At 38.2% G+C, this 24,296-nt stretch overlaps 1 protein-coding gene across 8 annotated transcripts; it reads left to right on the top strand.

Moving 5' to 3' along the window:
• The first annotated feature begins 980 nt into the window (after window positions 1-980).
• Window positions 981-23,817, top strand: ZNF207 (zinc finger protein 207). Of its 8 annotated transcripts, XM_063351729.1 has the most exons (14): window positions 981-1,188; window positions 2,718-2,844; window positions 3,295-3,433; window positions 4,043-4,210; window positions 4,883-4,958; window positions 5,461-5,508; window positions 7,204-7,274; window positions 8,358-8,518; window positions 9,328-9,420; window positions 10,646-10,888; window positions 11,607-11,769; window positions 11,955-12,138; window positions 16,639-16,693; window positions 21,372-23,817. In XM_063351729.1, the coding sequence occupies exons 1-12, from the start codon at window positions 1,148-1,150 to the stop codon at window positions 12,113-12,115; spliced, it is 1,491 nt and encodes a 496-aa protein (XP_063207799.1). In that variant the 5' UTR covers window positions 981-1,147; the 3' UTR covers window positions 12,116-12,138; window positions 16,639-16,693; window positions 21,372-23,817. The 8 variants fall into 8 exon arrangements, with proteins under 8 accessions (XP_063207799.1, XP_063207795.1, XP_063207796.1 ...); XM_063351725.1 differs by lacking the exon at window positions 5,461-5,508 and having other exon boundaries at window positions 985-1,188; window positions 4,040-4,210; XM_063351726.1 differs by lacking the exon at window positions 5,461-5,508 and having other exon boundaries at window positions 985-1,188; window positions 4,040-4,210; window positions 21,375-23,817.
• Window positions 23,818-24,296: the final 479 nt, after the last annotated feature.

Consider the following 24,296-nt stretch of genomic DNA (forward strand, 5'->3'; position numbering starts at 1 on the left):
CCTGTTCTGGAAGAGCCTGCTCTGCTGCTGAAATACTTTTTCACATTTGTTAGCTCAGCCTTGTAACCTGCAGGCGGTTAGTTACTGCCATCCCAAAACTGACCAGTGAACTTTTTCTGGATTTCTACAAATCTGTTTGCAAAGGTAAGCATGTGAGATTAAGCCCCCCCAAAGCAGTTTTCCATATAGCACCAGGCTATGAACTCATTTTAACAAAGTAAAAGGGTGTTGATATTTCATGGGGTTACGGTGTTACCCAAGGTGTGGTAAACGTCCTTGTGATTAAAAAATGCACTAATTTAATGTACTTCTGTAGCTTTCCCTTTCAATAGACACCTGGCCCTTTTATTGATTCAGTTTACTAAGGCAACGGTTGTTAAGTGTCATAAATAGATGGTAGCAAGGCACGAAATGGAGCCCAGATACTTTTCTTTAATGTTTGCAGCAAAGGGAAGATATTTCTTACATAGTGTTGCAATTTTTGATTGATGTCAGTATCTTCAGGCAGCAAAGACTGCTGAGGACAGCAGAAGGCATGAAAAAAATGTCATCTGTTGCTGGGCCCGCTGTTCAGGCTGATCAATATGATGATCTTGCAGTTCCCACAGACAAGCGCTGCAGGGACGCGAGGGCTGACACACTCCACTCAATTTTACAGTGTTCTTGGAGGGCCGGCTCCAAGGCCTCGCTGTCAAGAGCCAGCTATGCACAGACAGGTAACCCCGCCAAGCCACTGTATAGAGCGGACTGCTTAAGAGATACCGGCTTCTTGCCCAGTAACTGATTTCATAGGGAAAAAAAAACCAGTTTCTCCTTGACGTTAAACACGGAGACGACAAACACAAGCGGACCTCTCAGGCTGCCGAACCCGCTCACGCCGCCCGGGACAAAATGGCGGCCGGGCGCCCGCGCGAGGCACTGTGGGACAGCCCAAGGGGCGGCGGGGACGGCCGGGGGCCCATCACGTGGGCAGCCCCCCCGCCGCGGTGCACGCTGGGAGCGCGGAGGCGGCGGCGCCAGGAGGGACCGTGGCGGCCATTTTGTGTCTGCCTCGCTCAGCTCAGTGGAGAGGTTGTTGTGGGCGTTGCGGCTCAGGAGGGAAGAGCTTGGCCGTTTCCTTTCCGTGTAGGTCGGGGGCGCCGCCACCATGGGCCGTAAGAAGAAGAAGCAGCTGAAGCCTTGGTGCTGGTATCCTTCTGTGTGGGACGAGACGGGGGTGGGGAGGGGGGCGGCCTGGCCCCGTCGGGCCTCTGTCCCGTCCTCTCACATTCTCCGTCCGGCTCCTCGCCGTCCTGGGACGGGGCTCGTTCCTTATCTCCATCCACATTATGGTTTGGTTCTGTGGCTGGTCCGGTTCCATTTTGTGCTCCTCAGCGCGGGGATGGGGCCTGGTCCGTGCCCTTCCTGCTTCTCTTCCCCCGCTCCCCCCCCGCGCGGCCTAGGCCGCCCGCTCCCGCCTGCCTCGCTGGAGGCCTCGGCCTCGCCTCTCATCCCGTACAGGCGGGGCAGACCGCCGCTTCCCTGGTCGCCGCTGCCTAGCGCTCCTCTGGGCGGGCCCGGCGAGATTGCCGAGACCGTGGGGAATATGGAGAACGGTCTTTATCCCGCGGGGGGATGGATGTTAACGGAAGAAAACACTGCCTCTGATGAATGCAGTTGTTAAAGAAGTGGGGCAGATATGGTTAAAATATACTTTTTGAAAATTTTTTTTGGGGGGAGAGGCCTTTCAAATTTGTAACTGCTGCATCAAAGTCACATATAATTTCTCAGTATCCAGAAATACCATTGGATTTTTCTTCGATCACTCCTTTATGATCTGCTTTTTGTTGGGGGGTGATTCCAGATATACCTTTTCTCTAAAATGATCCTGCCGGATCTAAAATTGTTTATTAAAGGAATTTATAAGCTGCTCTGAGATTTTTATATTTTTTTTAGCGTTATATGTTGGAAGGCATCTGTGCTTCTATTTTAGGTATTAATATATTTCAAGTTTGGGTGGAAGTGAGGGACACGTGTTAACAAGGAACAGCTACTAGCTGTGTGTATTTGTCTTGCTTAGGAAGATGTTTGGAGTATTTGATGAAATATTAGTGCTGACCTGCAGAAAGGAAATTGCGGTTTCCCTCTTGTGTTACATAGTTATCCAGAAAGTTCTTCACTTAAATTTTTCTTTTAAGAAACAGAATTCTTTAATGGCTGTTGCAAATTGTGTGGTGTCATAAGAATTGGTGTGTGACTGAAAAAGGAAAGGAACTTTTAACTAAAACATTTGTTTTGTTTTATAAATGTTAGCTACTAATATTTGTTATTAAACAGGCACTTCTAAGTATTTAGCATCACTTCCCTTTTGTGGATTTCAAGTCTGTTTCTCCTTTAATGCTGTAGCGACTTTATTTTAATCTACAAATACACAGGGAAGGAATGAATCCACTTAGGAATAACTAGGACTTGAAAAGCATGAGTCAAAGAATACAGAACGAAATGATGGTTCTGACCGCATGCACCCAGTTTTGTACCAATCTGAAGAGGGAAACGCTGGATGGTGTGAGGGAGAGGTTTGGTTGCAGACATCCCTGAAATATTTGTCATCCTTTGAATGCTCAGAGATGCTTCCTATGCTTTTTTTTTTTTTAAGGAAAAATCACGATGCTAATTAGCTTAGTGTTATATAGAAGGTCACTTTCAGGATTAAATTTTTCCTTAACAGCTTTCAATAGGTACTGTAACAGGGATTTTGATGATGAAAAAATCCTTATACAGCATCAAAAAGCAAAGCACTTTAAATGCCATATATGTCATAAGAAACTGTATACAGGACCTGGTTTAGCTATACATTGCATGCAGGTAAGAAGTTTTAGACTCACATAAGCGTTTCTTGACACTGTCTAAAGTTGGAATTCATAGTGAACTTAAAAAGCTGGTGGGAGTTTTGGGGCTTCCAGAGTCTTGATGAGAAAAAGACACAATGGTCTGTTTCCAGAACAGGAGTCCTGCTGTGTCAGCAGTCATATGGAGAGTATGCAGTAGAGAGCTCTCCTGTCATTTTTGGGGTGTGGGAGGAGTGAAGGAATTGTATTGTCTTGGTGTTCAGAAGGCAAGTTTATATAAACTGGTTTTAGAAGCTAATTGTAGCTAACAGTGATTAGGAAGCATGTATCAAGAAAATGCTTGTCCAGAGAGATTCTCCCCGTTAAGGATGTTTGTTTTCCGTCTTGAAACTGGTTGAAGAACATGTAGACTCCAACCTGAATCGTGGTCAGGAGCATTATTTTTTTTTTTGTCTCTTTTCTTTAGGTACATAAAGAAACAATAGATGCTGTTCCAAATGCTATTCCTGGAAGAACAGACATTGAACTGGAAATCTATGGCATGGAGGGCATTCCAGAAAAAGATATGGAGGAACGAAGGAGGTTACTTGAACAAAAAACTCAGGGTAAAGTGTAATCTCTCTAGTTATCTGTTATTTCCTTAGTCTGTTGCTTACTTATACTAAGCTGTGTGATACAGGTCTCACTTCTTGGAAGAGTAAGGGTTGGGTTTAATGCATTCTCCAACTGCAGCTCTAGACATTTGCCAGTGATGTAGAAGGAGGAGAGATTTTTATTTTCCTGTTCAGAAATAGCTGCATGCCAGTGCCGCTACAATTACCTATGAATATGGGGATGGTGATGTTATTTTTGAGGGTAAGTGGAGGAAAGGCCAGGGGTGTTACAAGCCTGATGTTGCCCAGATACTTAGATTGCTTTGCTGTTTAAGTATGCCTTTGAACTGCTTTGTCTTATTCTGGGCAGCACGAGACCGACATGAAGGAAGACCCCCATTTTGTTGAGGGGTATTACAGTGTGAGTCACTTTCCTTTGTTATTTGTACATATAAGTATGCTCACATAGTTTTTCTTCTTTGTGATTCTATGAATTTTTGAACATGCTGATAAGATCTGAATTTTGCTATTTTTGTTCCAGCTAGAATACCCCAGATAAAATGAATTTCATAGAATATAATTGGCCTTCAGTCTGACCATATACATTCTACCGTTCAGCAGAGAGCCAGAAAAAGAAGCAACAGGATGATTCTGATGAGTATGAAGATGATGAATCTGCAGCTTCAACTTCATTTCAACCCCAGCAAGTTCAGCCGCAGCAGGGGTACATTCCCCCGATGGCGCAACCAGGTTTGCCTCCTGTGCCAGGTGCACCAGGGATGCCTCCAGGTGAGAAGGTGTTTAAAGCTGGTTACTGAACAGCTGAGTAGAAACACAAATTGCTGCTTGTATGCTGGATAACAGTCTGCCCTTTCTAACACCGAATGTTAGAGGTCACAAAATAGTTTTGTGAGGTGCACGTAAGCAGTTTCTTCATTTTCTTCCCCCATTCTGTGTGGGTGCACACATTTCTGTTGTGAAGTAGATTAACATACCTAATGCTTGTGTCTAGATTGAGGGAATATTAATATGGTAGTAAAACAGATTAGTACTTTAAACTGAAGTCTAACAATGATATTTGTTGTGGTATTTTGTAACAAGATTTTGTAAATAGGGCAGAAAGGCTGCCATAAATCTAGAGACTCCTAACATAAAACAGGCAATTTATACACAGGCCAATGACAGGGAGCGAAAACCGGTCTCTTCTCATTATATTTTCTGTAATGATAAGGTATGTTCTTCGGAGACAGTAAATTTACACAGTCTTGCAGGACTGAGAACAATAAATTAAGTCATATTTGCAGATAATCTTTTATGTTGCATTGTTTGTAAGCAGCGTTACTTCAAAAAACCAATCTTTTAGAGCTCCTGTAAAGCGTTTATCCAGTCTGAATTTATTAGATGAGATTTGTTAGTGACTATGTTTTTGGGAGTTGTTTAAAATTTAATTTTTCTTTTAAGGTATACCACCATTAATGGCAGGTGTTCCACCTATGATGCCTGGAATGCCTCCAGTTATGCCTGGAATGCCACCTGGGTGAGTAGCAAGAAAGACTTGATACTATGTGTTCATACTGTGCATTTTAAACTGTCACAGAAAAAGTAAAGCCAATTAGAAAAATGTACATGGGAACCAGTGAACTCTGTAACCTTAATATTAAGACTAACCAAAGAACTGGATGGCTGTAAACCAACATTAAAAATGCGGCCAAACTGTGAGTTTATGCATAAAGTACGTTGCTTTTCTCCTAACTTTATTCAGTAGTAGTATAATAATATAAAGTTTTGTTGTGTTGGTTTACAGCCTTCTGTGAACCACTATTCCTTCGTATATTGCACATATGTTTTTCATGTTTTTTGTCCGGTTATCAGTCATCAACCTAACAGGAAAAAAATACTGGATAATTTAAATTTTTCTTGTATTTTGGGCAAAAGTAGTATGTTGGTTTTTATGCTTGTTTGGGGTTGACACCGTACCCTATCACAGTGTGTTTGGAAAATCACAGTTAGATTTTTGATTTTGTCATAAATTTTCACAGATTACATCAACAGAGAAAATACATGCAGTCATTTTGTGGTGGAAACATGTAAGCATCTCATTAATGTAATTCTAGGTACCTTCATTATGCCATTTTATGTCATGTTTTTTATAAGCTTGAAATTGTCTTACTGAAAACCTCTGAATATTGCTTAAGAATTTGGGGAAAATGTCTAGTTAGGTTTTGTTATTGTATAATAGCTGAAGTTTTGATGCTTTATCTAAATGAACCTCAGGTTTAGTGTGACACTAGTTATAGCACTATCCCTTGATTTTTAAAAAAGTCAGCTTTCTGGTGGCAGCAATCAGTGAGTATCCAGCACTTTTTTTGGGTCTAACAGATAGTTGTCAAAACGGGTGGCAAGTCTGAGTTTGCCTTCTCCAACCATTAACCCAAAAAAGGAGCGGTGGTACTATGTTCCCAGTCTCTACTGCTTCTGCATTAGCTGTTCCTTTTGCAGCAGTGGTAGACAAGTTGAGAAGAAAAATAAGACTGGGTAGCAATTTTCTTTGCAGAATGAGTGCTTGCCTGTTTATGATGATTTGTTTTGATTTTGGAAACAGCAATGGTGAAGGTTTCTTGACTTTGTCATACAAATAGAAACTGCTTCTTAGTGGGGTTTTGCTGGGGACTTGGCTGTTACATATCTGCTTTATCTTGCTAGCTAAAGTAATAAACATTCTTTTATTTTGTTTCCCTAATCCAACTTTGAATGTCTGGAAAAAATTAAGCAAACTTAAGTACACTGGGTTTGTTCCCTGTAAAGGAATCATATATATTCATCTATAGCTTCCCGATTTAAAAGCACTTAGTGTTGTAGACAGCTTATTTTTCCTACCATTAATGGCAGTGTTGCAGCCCTGTGCAGGAGGAATTTGCTTATATTAAGGGTTGGCTGTGTAGTTTAGATGGGGAACATGCATTCATTTGTAGTGTGGTTTAGTAGATAAGGATAAAAGAAGTCATTTAGATGCCACCTTTCTGTTAAGAGATGCAGACCATTTCTTTTGCTCCAGGTATCAGTAGCAAGGAAGAAAAAATAACCCAAACCTGTTTCTAATATGAAGGAACAATATGCCATAATAAGGACTTCCCATTTAAAATAAATAAATAAATAAATAAAAATCCCACTCTCTTATCCTTAACTTAGGGAATATTTACTGTAATTGAAACTCCAGAAGCTTTCTTATCCTGTGGTCTCTCCTCTGCTTTTATCAGTATTTTGTGGATACTTTTACAGATTTGGGTTTTCTGCAATTCAATAGAGGAAGTAGAATATGTTAAAATAGTATGAGGGTGCTATAACCACAAAGAGACTTATGGTGTCAGAAAGGAGTAATAGCAGATGTACAGCAATTTTTAGTGTGATTGGTGTTAGCTGTTTTTCCTGCTTTCAAGTTCTTTGAGTGTACTAAGATCAGGTTCTTGGAACACTCTGCTGAAACTGGTAGCCTGAAATAGACTTCAAGAGAGACACTAGTTCTCGAAATCAGCTGATAGTGGAAGCGAAAGCTTAAGGAATTAAAGTTCAAATAAAAAGTGTTTGGAGGTTTTTTCATTTGTTTTTTTTTTTTTTCTTGTAGAAAAACATTTCTAACTGTAGAGGCAGATGGTTTTGAATTGTCTCTGTTGAGAGCTTCTTGAAACTATTTACTATAATTTTTTATCTAATACAGGTATGTGCCAATTGATTTAAGAGTTTGTCATGAGCATTCATACCAGTGTTTATTTTCTGTTTAATAGGATGATGCCGATGGGTGGAATGATGCCTCCTGGGCCAGGAATACCACCTCTTATGCCTGGTATGCCACCAGGTAGGTCAGGGTTGTCGAACTCATACTATGGTGAGAACTAAATTATATTAATTTATTTTCACTGAGATTTAGGATTTATATAAAGAATACACAGACTTAGGCCACCACCTTGATGTGGATTGATTGCCACAAAACCCACTCTTGTGCATAGGTGAAGGGGTTGATTTATGGCTTTTGATTATAAATAATTGTGTTTGGTACCATTGTGAAGGTAAAAAATAGAATATAGTTTTCTTTTCCTGTTCTGGAAAATTGTAATAATTGAAAATGTTGTGGGAAATGAGAAATTGTGTTGGTGACATACCCAAGTAATGAACATGCTGTGTGAAGAAACTAACTGGTGTTTTTGTCTCTTACCATAGCTAGAAGAGTTGTTTCTTGCGCTTGTGCCATTCTTAAGCAGCCTTAAGTTCTCAGGGTGTTCCATCTGACAGCAGCTATGCTGTGATAGCTTGAGGTTTGCCCACTTTTCTCACTGGAGGAGGAGGCGAGCCACTAGGGCAGTTACAGCCTAGTTATCCTGCACAGTAATATGAAGGAATCCATGTGAGCTCTTAGCTTCCTATTTCTGAACCTCTCCCAGAGCCCCACACGTACAAAGTGTGTGTATTATGTTGGTTGGAGACAAAAATTAGCCTTGTATCCCTGTTCCACTGTGCTAAAAACCCACAGCAAAGCTGATGGATGTTTTAGTCAAAGTTCTGATACCATTCATAACGGCTTCATCTTTTGAATTTTGTAACGGGCTTAATCCACGCACGTGGCAGCATAGACACAGTGTGTTGGAAACAGTTGCTGCGTTAATTGCATTGATTTATTGAGATTGTAAACTTCATCATTGAAGCTCTAGTAGAAAACATTTTAATTCAGCATTGCTCTGACATGTTTGAGGTTACTTCCTATGGTCATTTATTGGTGACTGCTGGCATTACCCTTTGTCACGGTTTATTTTACTGTTGCCTTAAAAATACATCTTCCTTGGGGGTGAGACTTTGTTCTAAGGAACACTGTGAACAGAATCCTGTAAAGGAATATTCTTACTTCCTTCAGCCTGATACGTTGCCGATTTGTTTTGGTTTGTAGGTATGCCACCGCCTGTTGGTCCTCGTCCTGGGATGCCTCCAATGACACAAGCACAGCCTGTTACAGCGCCGGGCATTCTTAACAGGCCTCCAGCTCCGGCTGCATCGGCACCTACCCCCCAGCCTCCAGTTACTAAACCACTCTTCCCAAGTGCAGGGCAGGTAAGGTGTCTCATACCCTGGAATCTATTGTTATATTCTTCAACTTGCCACCATGTCAACAGTATCTATTCTTTATTATTGAGGAGGCCCAAGAAATGACTGGTTAAGTTTCTTGCTTGTGTTGATTCTTAAGTTTAATTCAGTGTAGTTCTTGAATGAATTTTAAAAGATTCTTTTGTTTGTCTTAAAACAGCCACGAAACCAGACAGAAGTTTTGTAAGAAGGTGGGGAAGAAAGGAGTAGGCAAAACACTTCTTGAGTTTGTCATTTATAAGGGTGCTTTGGGTGGGTGAAGGGATGTGTTAGTCACCTACAGGAATCTGATTGCATAGAACTTTACCTAAAATTTCCAAAGTATAAATCCGGACAGGGCTTGTTCTCTGCTGTTCTTTTCATAATGGGCTCTCTACTGATAGATGGACTAGCTTATTCTGTAGTCTTGTTAAACTGGTTAAATGTTGCCTGAATTGGGAAGCTTTTTACTTTAAAAAGTTTAGGAGTAAGTTAAGGTAGTAAAAATTTCTTTAAATATTTTGGGGAGGGAAGTGGGGAATTCATAGTGGCTTGTGACCTCTACCCTTTGATTGCAGTTGTTGTGTATTAGTCTTGAAGTTTTAATTTCTTTCACGTATGTTACAGAAACCTTCATAGTGTACTGTTTGTATTTTGGACTTCTGCAGGGAAGATACTTGTTACAAAAACACAGTCCTTTCATAAGAAGGGACTTAGCATAAGAAATCCTTTCATCTGGATACTTTCCACCCATTTGTTTGGAGACTTTTCACTGTTTCCTTTCTTTTATGCTACAGATGGGGACACCTGTCACAAGCTCAAGTGCAGCTTCCTCCAATTCAGAAAGTCTGTCAGCATCTTCTAACGCTCTGTTTCCTAGCACAGCACAAGTACGCAGGAAGTCACAGTTAAAAACAAATTGCTTTGCAACTTAACCCTTTGGACCGTTCTGAAAAATCTAAAATTGACTAAACATCTTCAGATAATTTCTGTTATATTCCTGATTATGTTTAGCTGTTAAAACTGCAGAGTCCTTGATTGTGAGTTGCATCTGACTAGAAATAAACTTGTCAAAGTGCCCAATATTTCTTAGTGTGAAAGAATGAAATGTTACATCCTGGTTCTAAAGGGTTAAAAAAGCATGAAAGCAGTTAAATGCGTTTTAGTGGGCAGTGGTTAGCTTGATGCATGATGAAGGCTTTTTAGTTTATGTTGTTTAATATGGTACATCATAATGTAGGGAATTTTGTAACTTGCATTACGTGCAAAAAATTGAAATATTTTGTTTTGATTGAAAAGTTCAGATAATTGTACAGTGACTAGAAACAAAAGCATTCTCTCATAACTAAAGCTTGCTTTGGAGATTGCTGCATCTTCAGAGAAGGCTTGGTAAAGCAAATCTTTATTGCCTGGCAGTTTTAATTTAAGAAAAAAGTTGGAAAAATGACATGCTGGAATCTGTAGTGAACTTCATGTCTGCCTTCAGTTGATTTTTTCATTCGCACATGAGATTAAAGGTATAGAGAGACGTAGTACTTTGTGAAAATATTGCACTTTTTATAGAGAGAACGCTTAAAACAAAAACCCTGACATAATAGAGCTTTCTTAAATACTCAAAACACTTCTTAAATATCTAATTTTAATGAATACTAACACTTCGAGTTTCACTCTAATGGTTGATAAAGTATGCAAATAATTTAGTGAGAGAACAATGAATTTATACTTAATAGGCTCTTAATAAAACAGTAATTCAGGAAAGATACAGACTCAAAGATACCAAACGCAATATTTGAGATAAATTTTGATAGTGGGGTTTTTTTGATAGTGGGTTTTTGATAAAATTTTGGTAGTGGGTTTTTTTGTTGTTCCTTTTTTCTAGTTGTGGCTTTTGACCTGCAAATGTTAAACTTTCCTGTGTGTGTGTATATATGTATATACTGGGTTTTATTTTGTCTTGTTTTCAGTTGCTCTAGTATGCGATAAGGCTGAACTTTACTTTTGTCAAGCTTGTTTTAATTATGTATCTCACTGGAAGGTTTCAGAGGTCTAACAGACATCATTTAAGTTTTCTTATGCTTTGAGAAATAAATATTGATCTATCTCTGTGTTTCACAGGCTGCAGCAGCTGTTCCAGGTCCAGTTGGTACTGATTTTAAACCTTTGAATTCTACACCTGCAACAACAACAGAACCTCCAAAACCTACATTCCCTGCTTACACGCAGTCTACAGCCTCAACCACTAGCACAACAAACAGTACTGCAGCTAAACCAGCTACATCTATAACAAGTAAGCCAGCTACACTCACAACAACCAGTGCAACCAGTAAGTTGATCCATCCAGATGAGGATATATCACTGGTAAGTTAAAATATTTTCATTGTCTTACTGAAATGCAACTTATGCTGATATGGCTGATTAAATAGAATTTCTTCTGAGCTCTGCATTATGTGTATTTTAGTAACGGTGAGAGTGCAAACTGCAGAATTAATGTAGCAGAACTGTTCATCAAGAAAACTTCTTTGATTGCAAAGTCATGACTGGCATATGACAATGATCATGCTGCAAATCTAAGACTTAGTTTTGTTGGTGGTAGGAAATTACTCAACCCAAAATATAATTTGGATTTTTTCTGCATGTGACTTAAGCTTGAAGTTAAATAGATACAGCTAGTGAGCGTAGGACAAAAGACTTAACAGTTTGAAATAATCTTGATGCTATTACAGCAGTCAGAAATACAGAATTTATGTATGGAACAAATGAACCTTAATTTCAGTTCAGGTTTCTTTAGATCTGTGTTTGGCTTTTTTGTCTCAACTTGTTATGACAAACTGGCTTTCTTAGCTGAAAGAGGAGGAGAATTTGTGTTGCTAGATAGGCCTGTATTAATACAGTAACTTTGAAGGAAGGGGGAAAAACCCAAATGCTACTGTGTAATGTTACCAGTTGCAGACTTTGAACTTGTAAGGTAGTTGAAAGAGTTTAGTACCTGTAATCTGCTTTGTTACACTTTTATTTACTTTGCTTTTGGTGAGTTTCAGTCTTACAATGTGTTATGGTTGTCTGTTCCTTATTTTAGGAAGAGAGAAGGGCACAGTTGCCTAAATATCAGCGTAATCTTCCTCGACCAGGACAGGCTTCCTTGGGTAATCCACCAGTTGGACCAATTGGAGGTATGATGCCACCACAGCCAGGAATTCCTCCACAACAACAAGGAATGAGACCTCCCATGCCACCTCATGGTAATCATAAGTTTATAAGTTTCCTAGCTTTCTTTTCTTGAAAAGATTTGTCTTTGCTATAAACTTTTTTAAAGCTTGAAGTGGCATATACTGGTAGGGGGGTTGAAGCTTTTAACAAAATGTAACTTTTGCCCATTATTTAAAAAAAAAAAGTCTTCTTTGCATCTTAAATGTTCTGTTTATAGGTCAGTATGGTGCTCATCACCAAGGCATGCCAGGATATCTTCCTGGAGCGATGCCGCCATACGGTCAGGGACCTCCAATGGTGCCCCCTTACCAAAGTGGACCTCCTCGACCTCCAATGGGAATGAGACCTCCTGTAATGTCGCAAGGTGGCCGCTACTGATGCTACTACACACGCTCTAATAGGTTTGGAGATTAAACCTTTTCTCATCTTGTGCTGTTAATATAGCCGAGCTTCCGTCAATTAAGGCTTCATTGTGACTTTAAAAAAAAAAAGTATCTTCCCACATGCAAGGAGCTATTGGACATTCTTATTTTACATGGGAAAAATTATTTGGAATAATAACAGGAACTTTTCCTGATGTTGCAATTTATACTGTATGGCTTCTTTTTCATGTTTCATCTAGGTTTTTAGAAGTGAAGTATAGTAAATATGGTTCGTTAAATTGTGAAGGCGCTGGAATTACATGAACATACCACCTTAAAGGCAAGTTCTGTAACATTATGTTGCTATTTGTGAAATGATGCCTTCACAGCACTTCAAGTGCTGTTGGACTTCATGTCCCCAACATAGTTTGGTGAGGGCTGTAACTGTTCCCAACTACTTGTACATTAAAGTCTGAACTTGTAACAATATTTAATGTATTTAGAGTTCCTCCTGTTTCAGGGTTTAAGTAAACTGACCCACTAAGGTCGTGTGACTTTTCTGTACTGTTATAAACCTCATTGTAATAAAAGAAGAGAAAAATTTATATGCCTTTTTATTCATGACCAGCTGTGGACAACTGCCTGAAAGGTTTGTACAGATGCATGCCATGGTAGCTGTTGGTGTAATGAGCACAATTATTGGTGCTGTTGTGATAAAATCTGAATTCCTTGTTCTAAAATTAAGTCACTCCTTAGCTGCACATCTGAGTAGACAAAGACCTGTACACTTATTAACTGACTCCTCAAAAATGAGGCTGCAGGAGGCACATCTTAACTCTTGGTTGTAACTTCTCTTAATGCATATGTTTCTTTATTTGTGCTTTCTTGTCCTCAAGAAATTTTAAATTATTTCTAGTCCTGGCACTTACTTGTAGGGTGTAAAAGTGATTGCTCTAAGATGCATCCTGGTGCCAGATGTATCCTGTTAGTTCGTTCTTTGACTGACTCTCTTTAATTTGCAAATGCGTATGAATTTCAGGAGCCTTTTAGATGAAGATTTCTAGAAGCTTAGGTGCATGTCACATGGTGAGTGACTTCCAGTTGATGCTGTATTGAAGTTGACCTGCAAAAGAGAAAAAGTAGCTTGACTTTCTTCTCAGTGTATAAAAGAGACAAGAGGGGCAAGAGTAGTATGTTATGTGCTGTATTTTTACTTTAAATGTTCAGAATTTTGGATCTCAACAGAGTCTAAAAGATAAACCATTCATTATGTGCTATGATCAAATGTTGGCTGAGTTTCATGAGCCATTTAATGAAAGTGTCTAGAGTAAGAGACCTTTTTATGAGGTCTCCTAACTACGGTTACTGAAGAGAGGTCTTCCCTGTATGAATTAGTCGTTCATCTGTTTATAAGAGTAGAGTGATAAATCACTGCCAAGGTCATAATTCTCTGAATGTCTAACATCACTGTGTTAGTGTGCTATATTTCTGATGAGAATGAAAATGTAGAGGGAGACTTTTTGGAGGGAAGGGAAGCGAGAGTTTCTGTCGTCTCTTCACAACATGGCAAAAAAGGAGTGGTGAATTTTTCATTTGCAGGTCAACTTTAAATACATGTTCCAGCCTCAAGCCTTGTCTGTGCAATTCAGTTTATGAGGATATCCCTTCATTTAGGGTAGGTTAGAAGGATTTATCAGCATTTTTGTGTTCGTTTATGTTCCACAGATGTCTTTGTAGATGGCGGAGTTTTTTTTCACTTGATTATAATACTGAGGATTTTGGCTCTTTTTCTTGAAAGTCTTGGGGTTTTTTACCTGCATTTAAGTACTTTGTGATTTTACTCTGTACTGTCTCTTAATAGTCCAGAAATACAGTACAGTTAAAATACTACATTGTGTCTCAGCTTCAAACTTGGGGTCATGGAATAGCTGATAAAAGCACTGGAGCGTCCAGTATACACTAATTGCAGCTGAATGGCCTTAGTTTAACCATTAAGAATTGTCAGACACTTCTGCTGAAGTGTTTAGCGGTTTATAGACCATAACTCCAAGCCTCTGTTGAGAAGCAGTTCTCTCTGATCACTGGTACCTGCTGATCACCTGTCAGATGTGCAGTATTTGGCTTGCAAATGTGCTGAGTGGGCCTTGATGTCAGATCTTTTGTTAGCTCTTCATCTTGCTTTATACATAACAGATAAAACTGTTTTGCTTGGGCAGTGCTTTTATACTCTGGTTTTCTTCTGTTTATCTAATAAGGATAATTACAAAACACTGGAGAGTTTTACACTGTCTTACATTCAGCCTTTTTGTAATAGTGTACATAAAATTAATACATTATAAATTGATCTTAACTTCTGCTTTTAAAACTGTAGAACTTCTTGCTTTTTCTGAAGATCATATTGCTGCTGCAAGGATGCTTTGCCCTCCTGCCCCTAGTAAAGTAAATACCTCCTCCCTTTGGTGTCTTTCTGTAACTCATTGGTATGTTGTTTTCGGACCCCTACTTTTCCTGGGATAAATACCTGAAAGTCTTACTGCATGTACTGTTAACTCAGCATATTCTGCGAGTTGTATTAATTAAGGGTTTCCCTCCTAAATAGTGAATGTCTCATTCCAATAATAGTGCTGTTTTGTAGCTAATACTACATAGACTTGTAGCTTGGACACGTTTTAAGATTGAACTTTCCTTAGTAGTAATGTTATGATAATCCCTGAACTGAGTACTGCCACATAATGTTCTTACAGTACTCTAATAATCTTCAGCAAGCAGGTGAACAATTTTTCCATGATTTTTCACGTAGATACTTACATTCCTGCTCCTGTCATTTCTGTGCTGTAAGAGCTGCGATGTGGCTATCTAGTTACTCTTGTGTCTCTTGTGTGTACTCTTCTGTAAACAGGCGGGTAATTCAGTGCATATGTTGTCTGTTGGTCCTTGCCTTCATTTCTTTGGATACTGCTTCTTAATGTTCAGAGAGTTGGATTTATGGTGCATTTTCCCAAAAGGGGGAGAAGTACTTTGAATGGGATAATTGCTCGTATAAAGACTAAGGCTTGGTTTACAGTACAAAGTTTAATCAACATAGTTGTGCCAGCAAAATCCCTACTGTAACACAGCCATGCAGACAGTTTTATCGCTTTAATCTCTTCTTGGAAAGAGATTGCAGAAGCTTTTATGATTACAGAAAAGCATCTCTTTTATACCTGTTGCAGGACTCTGGGGATATAATTACACAGGCAGAAACCTTGTTTTTCAGTTGTTGCCTGAATTTGCCATGGCAGATCTTAACAGTAAAATGGAAACTTGCAAGTGGATTTTGAGCAATCTTTACGTTGTAATGTAATGCAAATATTGAATAATAAAAAAAAAAAGGTTGCAAGAAAATACTCAGACACAGGTGGGAACATACATTTAGCAAGATAATTAGATCTTATGGCATCTAGGACTTGTTTGAAAGGTTCTAAATTATTTTATGCATGGTCTCTCAACATCATTATGAGATGCTGATGTCACATCTGATTTTTAGAGCAAAAAGTATGACACTGGCATGAAAGAACCTTGGAAAAGCCCGGGCTACTTCTTCAGAAGTCTTGATATGACTGTTTCATGCTGCCTTTAGAATATCTTTCTGCCTTCGGCAGAGGCTGCTTTAAATCTTGAAAATTTATCCGTCTTACGTAGACTAAAAAATTTTTCTGGAACTTTTGGATTTTTTTTTTATTTATTCTTCCCCAGATGAGCTTTTTAGGTGCTGATAATAAATTTGAGGCTGGGATATATATCTGATAATTTCAGTGGATAACTATTCCTCACTTTGTGCATGCATGGGAGTATATAAACAAGCTTCTAGAAACGTGTTCAGCTGCATCTGCCTTCTATGGTTTCCGCAATTATTTTAGCGTATGGAGCTCTTCAACAGTATTTACATGGAACTATATAGCTTATTTTCTTAAAACTTGGATAAATTGAATGGAATACACAACCTGCAGTTATTTTATAGGAATCAGAATTCTGCACACAAGATAAAAAAATGAAATATCAAGACTACTTCGGTTTTATAAACGGCAAGAAGGGCATTATGACTCTTCAGTTAAATTGAGACTCTGATATACCAGTCCATGAGCTGGGGCTACAATTTAAAATGGTAACTAATGACACTTAAAAATAACAGTAAATGTCTTAATAATTGTACTGGTCTAGCTTCTACGTAAATACTAAGGTGAGGGTGAATATTTTTCAGTGGCTGATGGAATCTTTAACCGTACTTTTTGTGAACTAGTACAGTAAATACTATCAGTTATGGGAAAAATGCCCCAAGACAACTGTTCCATTGATCAAGATACAAAGCAAAACAAACTGTCCAATTCAGAAATACCTACCAACTGTAAAAAGTTTTGTTTGGGCCTAGCGAAATAGGTGCTATAGCAGTCTTTTTCTTTTGTTTGCTTGATCACTGGAATTTTGTTAACTTTGAATGCATGTCTTTCACTTAATTGGGTCATGTTTTTTCTAAAATTTAAATTTTTCTTCTTCTTATAGCCCTGCCATAGGACAGGCTGAGGCAGAGTCTCAGTGTTGCCCTGTTCAGTCTGAGGCAAGTGGGATTTATTTTATTCATTCTGGGGGCTTTCACAGCTTTATGGCTGTTGGATATTTATGTCCCCAAACTTGCAGCAAGTTTGGTGAAGGCCCCTAAATTTATTTTAATTCAGGTTTTTTATTCTCTTTTGATAGATGGGCTCTATATTAATATTTATATTTTTATTATTGTTGTGTTTTTAAGAGTCTTAGGGGGAGGGAACATGTTTTAAGATGTTTGGGTACCTTTTCTCTTAAAGGAACGCGTTTCCTTCAAGGCTGCTCTGGTGGTCCTTCAGCCACACTGCCCTCCCCCCCCCACCCCTTCCCTGCATTGCATTTGTGCTGTATTTGGGTTTGGGAATATGACTGTGTAGTCTCTGAACTAGTGGTATGTAAATATCAGTTACTAATGTTGCCTCTTCTGGGGAGATGAATCTACTGAAGTGCTTAAAATACTTAGGTTTTAACTAGTAAGTGACATTTATAGTCACAAAATTGTGTAGCCTAAATTATAGAATCCAGTTTTGTTGGAGGAGGTTGAGAGGTTAGCACTGCTGCATATGTGAGCTGCATCACAACAAATATTAATGTAGAGCCCTCCGAAGAAATAGAGATTCAAGTTGGTAAATTAGAATAGGAGAATGAGAAATGGAAGCTGCAGATTTTTCAATTTCAGATAAAACCTTTTCCTCAATCTCTCAAATACACTCCAGACTCGGCAATATTTTGTCTATTGCAACAATACTGAAAGTCATAGCACTTTTTTGAAATCTCATGGAATTCTGTTGCTTACTCAAAATTTGCTTAGGTATATATATGAAGTTCCTTCTTTCACACAGTGACCTGCAAAAAATTGCACCCTTTCTGAAGAAAAAATAGCTCTAGAGTGCTTGAGGTTGCTTAAAGACAACTTCAACTTCAGAACAGGTTTTGTCCGAGGAGGCCTTGCAGCCTACCAGCAGTGAAATAGAAAATTAACAAGTGTTGGAGTCAGGTTTTATAACTTTTTAGAATTTTTGAGATATTTTTAAAATTCGTGGTGTTTTTTGATGAGCATAGACTGCACTTAGTTTCTTCAATGTTTTGCTGAATAATGACTGTCGATGTGACTTCCAGTAATTTTAAATGGTAGAGTTCTAATTCTTAAATTAGTTACAAGAGTTAATTTCACATTTCTGTTGTACTTTTCTTTCTTTGTACTCTGCCCTTTGCCTGTACAAGCCCCCCACAAATTGTCTAGTGTGACTGGAAAATTGACATGTCTGCTGTTAACTGTTTCAGAATTATTACTGAGCATGGTGTTATTTTTTTAATTCTCATTGTGGTGCTACCCTTGATAACAGTGAAGATGAGAACAACACTTCAAGATATTCTGCTGCAACTAGTATTTGTTTCACATATTCAGTCTATAGGAGCATTTGGCATAGTTCTTATTTCCCTAGAATATCTAAGGAAACGGTTTAACCAAAAATAATGTGCAGTATGGGTTGTACTTCTTGCTTTAAGTACCTGGATCTCTTAAGAAACTCAAAATGAAAAATAGGCAAATTTCAAATGCCTGATACTGGTCTTTGTTATCAGTCTTCATTTAAGACTGATGCAGCACTGGGTAGTTCTTACCCAGCCACTCACATTTGACTTGTCATCAAGCACACAAAGCTAAAATTCAAATACGTATGCTGTCTTGTGTCCAGTGAAGTATCCTACTTAGATCCACACTTGGTTTATATCTTATAAATTGATAACGCTGGTGAGAGCTAAAAGTTCTTAAATTTAGAGAAATTGCTTTGATCTGTTTTTGTTGACGATAACTAGGTTTGACATGTTCATGGAAAAAATGTCTCCAAAATGCAGTTCCTGTTTTCACTGTGTCATCGTTTAAGCTCTGTATGCTAGTACTTTGGAGCAAACGAACCATTTCTTTGTGTTTTGGGTTGTTTTGTGAGCAAAACATAGCACTTCTCAGCACCACGTTGCTAGATTTTTTTTCTTGAAGCTGCTTTTAGGACTGTTCCAAGATCAGTTTCACACTATCGATGTCTGAAAGACTCATTTGACACGAAGACAGTTCTGTGGGATGTTACTGTATGGATTAAAGGGGGATTTAACTCTGGGTTTTCCTGCTACACTGCAAATACTGGTTGTAATTTCTGGTGGTAGTTCACACATCCTTTACTTCCATCCTTTACATTCCTGTCCTTTCTGTAAGGACAGGACAGGTCTGTTTTGGTCCCTCTTTGGGAATTGGTAGTTTTAGCAGATTATGTTCATGTTACTGTATCTGTTACACGGACTAATGTTTGTCCTTAAACTGTCCTTTGGAGCAAGTAATGATGCACATTTTCCTTTTGCTTTGTGTTTTGTCCTTAAAGATACATGTGCAAGTGCTGCTGTCTTTTTAGTCACAAGGATGGCATAGAGGCTGTATGCTTTTTGCTGGGAGTATCTCCTCAGCTATTAGACTGGATGGCCTGTCATCTCTAAAACAACTTGTAAAATTCTCATCTAGTGCAAATGGTTCATATTTTGCTCTTTTTGTGAAGTTCTGTTAGTGACATTTTCCTTCCTGCCTCCTTGTGTGGATCTAAGGGGGATAGTTTAAAAAAAATAAAATAAAATTACACTGTAGACGAAATCTCTTTATTTTGAAGGATGGTAGTATGTTTTTACTGACACTCCAGTATGGCAGCTCTCAGTATTGCAGCAGTGCGTGTATCTCAACGTTGTACATCTCACTGTTTGTGGAATTTCTTTTCTAATGATGATGGTATTTCATTGACTTGACTTTTATAAATATTAGTGGAAGTAGGTCTTGGGGAGTTTGGTTTTTTTTAAGCTTAAGTAGAGGTACGTGATTCTTTTTTAAGGGCAAGAATGACTGATTCTGCTACATTGAGTTAATTTACACCCACTAGTTTTAACAAGAAAAGTGAATGGGAGATGTGGCAAATAAAGTATGTACCACGTATAAAGCTTTGGCTTGCTTTAGAATTGTGTGATAAGTTCATAATGTGTTCCATGCCTCACCTGATAAAGATTGTGGCCCTTAAATACTCTGAGGAATAGGCTGCCTCCGGAAGAATTTTTTTTTTTTTAAGGTGTGTATTCTTGCAATCAAAATAATCAGATCAGTGAAATCACAGTAGTGACTGGGTTCTGTAAAAATGCAGTTATCAAAAAATACTACAGTATTTTTCCTTAATAGTTGGGGTAGGTAGGTACTAGTTTAGAGTAAGAAAAGTTTTGAAGCAACCTTTGAAGGGATCAGCATAGAATTGAAGTGATTCTGAAGCGTAATGTATATAACATTCTTTTTGAAGCTCTGAAAAAGACTTTGAGAGTTTTCTTACAGACTGTAAGCAGCAGCTTTTTGCAGTCTTTTGATTGTCAGAGCACAGATTCTAGTTAAGGGTCTACTAGAAGAAAATGCAGTTCAAGTACAGTATTTGTAGATTCTATTGTATAGTGAACACATTTTTACTCTTGTATTGTGAAGGTCTGTTTGAGGGAGTCAGGCACTTCAGCTTGCTGCTTTTGCAGACAGCCATATCCTGTCTTGAACCACAGGATCCAGGATGTTACCCTCAGTCGTTTGTTCTTAGCATCCTCATGAGTCAGACTTGACTGTCCATGGTATGAACCGTCTCTGATACAGATCAGGTACGCCTGATCACTGTTGAGAATAGTGAGGCGCTTCCACCTTCTGAGCAAGTTTACAATAACTTGTTTTATTCTTACGGTCTTTCTTGCAGTAAGAAAAATCATCAACACTGCTGTTTTAATGACAAAGAATTTAACTTCTCCATAAATATTGTCTTGAACTTATCTTAAAGATTTTCTCTCTCAGGGATTTAAAGAAGTTAAAAAGTTTTGAGAAAATAGTAGAATTTTAATGCCAGTATCATCATAACTAAAAACAAATGAACACACAATTTTGAGAGCTTGAAAGCTTCCTTAAAAACTTCCCTTGTTAGAAGTTAAAGCATGTATCGCGGTTAGCTAACTGCCTTATACTAGATTCAAGCTTGTGACATCTCAAATTTTAGTTCTTAAGAGTTTGTCTAAACCTTAATCATGTTCCGAGGTGCTATTTAGAAAGGGGGGGTGAGTGTAGAATTTCAACTTCTGCTGCCCTTAGTGAAAACCACTTATACATATTGGCCGACAGCAATTATTGAATTACCAGAAATTATGCCATCGAACCAAAGAAGCTATTTCACTGTCTCCCAACATAGGAAATTACGTAATGCTTTGAAATGAAGGTGTCATGCTGAGCTTTTTCTTTTTCCATTGAGTTACTTGCATATGTGTTACTTGCACTGAATTCTTTAGCTTCTTTCCCATAAATTTTAGTGGAAGAAAATACATTTTGCTCTTTCATTTGTAAAGTCTAGAATAAGAAAACACACTTTATGAGACTGTTTAATGAAGGAACCTGGCAATGTAAGTATTGTAACTTCCTTTATGTTTGTGGTAGACAACAGGATTGCCTTGTTAAACTTCTGGCTTGTGTATGAAAAATATCAGAAAAGTAAGGGCAAACTAAAAGTAGTTTCATAGTTGCCTTTACTTCATATGCTTTTCTTAAGCAACAAATTGCAGTAATTGAAGTTTGGCAGCTTTTTTTAATGAAAAACTAAATTATGGATTAAACTCTTTGGTTTAATACAATTTGTGTTTCTGTTAACTAGCAGCAGAATTTCAGCATTTGCTACTTACTGGTAGAGAAGAAAAATTCCACAGCACTGCCAGTACAGGTTAGTTTAATCTGTAAGTACCTGATGTTCCTATTTGAAATAATTTGTTCAAATGATACCACTTAAATACATGAGGGGAATTTTGGTCTCTGAAATGTGAATGTATCTGTTATCTACTACTGTTTTCAGTAGTGTGTGAACGTCTGGATTTTTTTTTTTTTTTTAAGATCTGTAATGGTTTTAATTACATTTGTGAGTAGGTAATATCTGAAAGCACTTGTAAGGAAAATTTAATGCAGAAAACCTTAACAAATAGTCATTGGTGTTACTGAAAAGTGTGAAGATCTGAAGTTGAAGTCCCTTCTTCGGTAACTTGCCTGTTATAAAAGAGGCTGTTCTATCAGTGAACTGTTTATAGGATACTATATTTGTTGTGTTGGGGAATAAGCATTTCTGTTTGTAAGAATCCATAGCAGTAATGTTATCTTTCTTTCATTTTTCTTTAGTGATTGCTAATTACTGTGTCCTACCAACAGATTTTTACTTTGTTAGGCCTGTAAGCTGGGAGCTTCTTGATTTTTTTTTTTGTTTGTTTGTTTTTGTTAGCCCATTTCAGCACTTCAGAGGCTACCTGCAAATGTGGCTGTGTCCAGTTGTTTTATCTTACTCCAGAGTTACTGCTCTGTGTGTATTCTTTTTTTTCTTCTGCCCTATTCCATATTCCTGGAAATTTTGGCTTTTTATTTTATAGAACATATTACACCTTAAAAGAAAACAGGAGAGATTCTATGGGATTGGATAAAAGATGCAACCTTCTACAGAATAGCTGCATACATTTATTTTTATTTAAGCTTTGTGTACCTCATTTCTACATATCATCATGGGAAATGGAAAACTTCCTGTGCTGTAGCACATAGCACAGTTTCACAGCTCTGGATGAGCTGTAAAACTCTGTGCTTTAATTCAGTTTTCAAGGGCATGTTGTCACATGGTGAATTTTAGGTGGATAATTAGGATGTCATTGGTGGATAACTACATAGGAACCGAGGTACTGGAAAGCCACACTAGTGTGGTAGCTGAACAGACACCTTAGTTTTGCCAGCTGATCTGAATGGTCTAGAGTAGTTTCATGAGCGATTTGACACTTCCAGCGTTATTGGTTAGAATTTTGAAATCTTATGTGACACTGCAGAATTCATCTTACTAACATAAAAAGTTTCAAGGGGATTCTATCTTCCTAGGTTTTAGAATAGTGCACTTGAAGCCCATCTCCTGGTATCTTCTCTACATCAGTTCTCAGTCATTCACACAAATTGCTTTGTCTGCAAACCTAGCTACATGCAGATTTTTGAATAATATTGTGTAGATGTTTCTCCCTAGAAGAAAGAAAAAAAGAAAAGTAGTATAATAAAACTTATAACTTATCTTTGTCTGTATATTTTAATGGCAGATGTGCATGAATAATACCTTGCTGTGAGGCCATTATCCTATTAACAGAATGTATGCATCTTGCTTTTAACTTCTGTGGTTGCCCTAGTTGATATTAATGCAATGCTCAGTAATAAGTCGGAATGAGTAATTGATTGCTTTTGGCTGCTGGATTACTTTGTGAAGTCTCAGTTTTGACAGTAGTTGGGTGCTGACCTGCACTACTGGTATACCAGCTTGGCAATCAGTGGGGATAACTAAAGAGTAGTGGTGTTTAATGGTGTCTCATTAAACACAAAAAGTATATTTGTCCAGGGTAGATCCTCATACGGACTCTGGTAGAACATCATCTCTTTGTGAAACTTTTTATGGCAATTAGTTGCAATACTTTTTGGTAGAATTAAGTTTATTTTCTTCTAAGATGGGACCAAAACAATACTAGCAATCTGAGCTTTCATAACCAGGTGAGCAGTCTTTTAAGTTGTAGCTGAACTTCTGATACACCATTATAGCAGCTGTCCAGTCTAATGTGGTTCAGAAGTCTTCCTTCGCAGTTCTGGTACAGTATGTATGGAACAGGGAGTTTACACTATTACCTTTAGACTTCTGCTTAATGACCTTAGCAGCAGTACAGCCACAGAAGTAAGCATGTCACAAAGGTTTTTTCTGTAACTTCATACTGCTTTTGTCTAAGTAGTATGAAAGCGATGGGATCATTGATCTTTTTGAAAAGACACGTGGCAAAATATTGATGTTGAATTTAATTTGAGAGAGACTGGTAAGTATGTGCATCACTTTAATGTATGCAAATAATAATAACAGTAACTAGCTTAATTTTATAGCATTCATTTTATAAGGAAGATTCAAAGAAAATGCAGAGCTATCATCATTTGCATCCATTGGGAATCTTCTATGAACTGTACGCTTCAGGAATGGATCATTGCACATATCCACGTCTGTAGTGTGTGTCTACCACTTTGTAACAGTCTCTGATTAAACAGAAGTGAACCACTATGTCTGTGTATTTTTTTTCTCCTCTTGAGGACCTATTTAAATTATTATTGTAACAAATGTTAGCTGTTCCACACTGTAAGTGTGAAATCCACCTTCATTCATGTTATGGTTTAAATAATTTTGTACTAGCTCTCTGATTGTCTGTATACTGCAAAAATGCATGCATGTGAGCTTTATCTTAAAGTGAGTTATGCTGGAGACAAGCAAACCTGGAGCTTCCTTTTGCTGCTGCTCTGCTGTCCTGCTGAACTGACTATGCAAAAAATTTAAAGTCAGGAAAAGTATTGTGATAACGTTTTCATAAAACCAGATTGAGCAGGTGTGCTGTTAGGTGGCCTGTTCTAAGGCCTTTCAGAGCAGAGCGCTGGAGAGCTGAGATAACTTTGAAGATGTGTGTCTGCAACTCCCGTCTACAGCTTGAGAATGGGTTACTAGGCTGGTTGCTCTCATTTAGCTACCACTGTTTACTCGTAGGTA

The sequence above is a fragment of the Chroicocephalus ridibundus genome, chromosome 14 (genome assembly GCF_963924245.1).
Source record: "Chroicocephalus ridibundus chromosome 14, bChrRid1.1, whole genome shotgun sequence".
NCBI lineage: Eukaryota > Metazoa > Chordata > Aves > Charadriiformes > Laridae > Chroicocephalus > Chroicocephalus ridibundus.

Coding starts and splice junctions, on each gene's coding strand:
- ZNF207 (XM_063351729.1), top strand. CDS start 1,148: ATGGGCCGTAAGAAGAAGAAGCAGCTGAAGCCTTGGTGCTG. Junction 1,189..2,717: donor CAGCTGAAGCCTTGGTGCTG/GTATCCTTCTGT, acceptor AGCTTTCAATAG/GTACTGTAACAGGGATTTTG. Junction 3,434..4,042: donor ACTTGAACAAAAAACTCAGG/GTAAAGTGTAAT, acceptor ACCGTTCAGCAG/AGAGCCAGAAAAAGAAGCAA.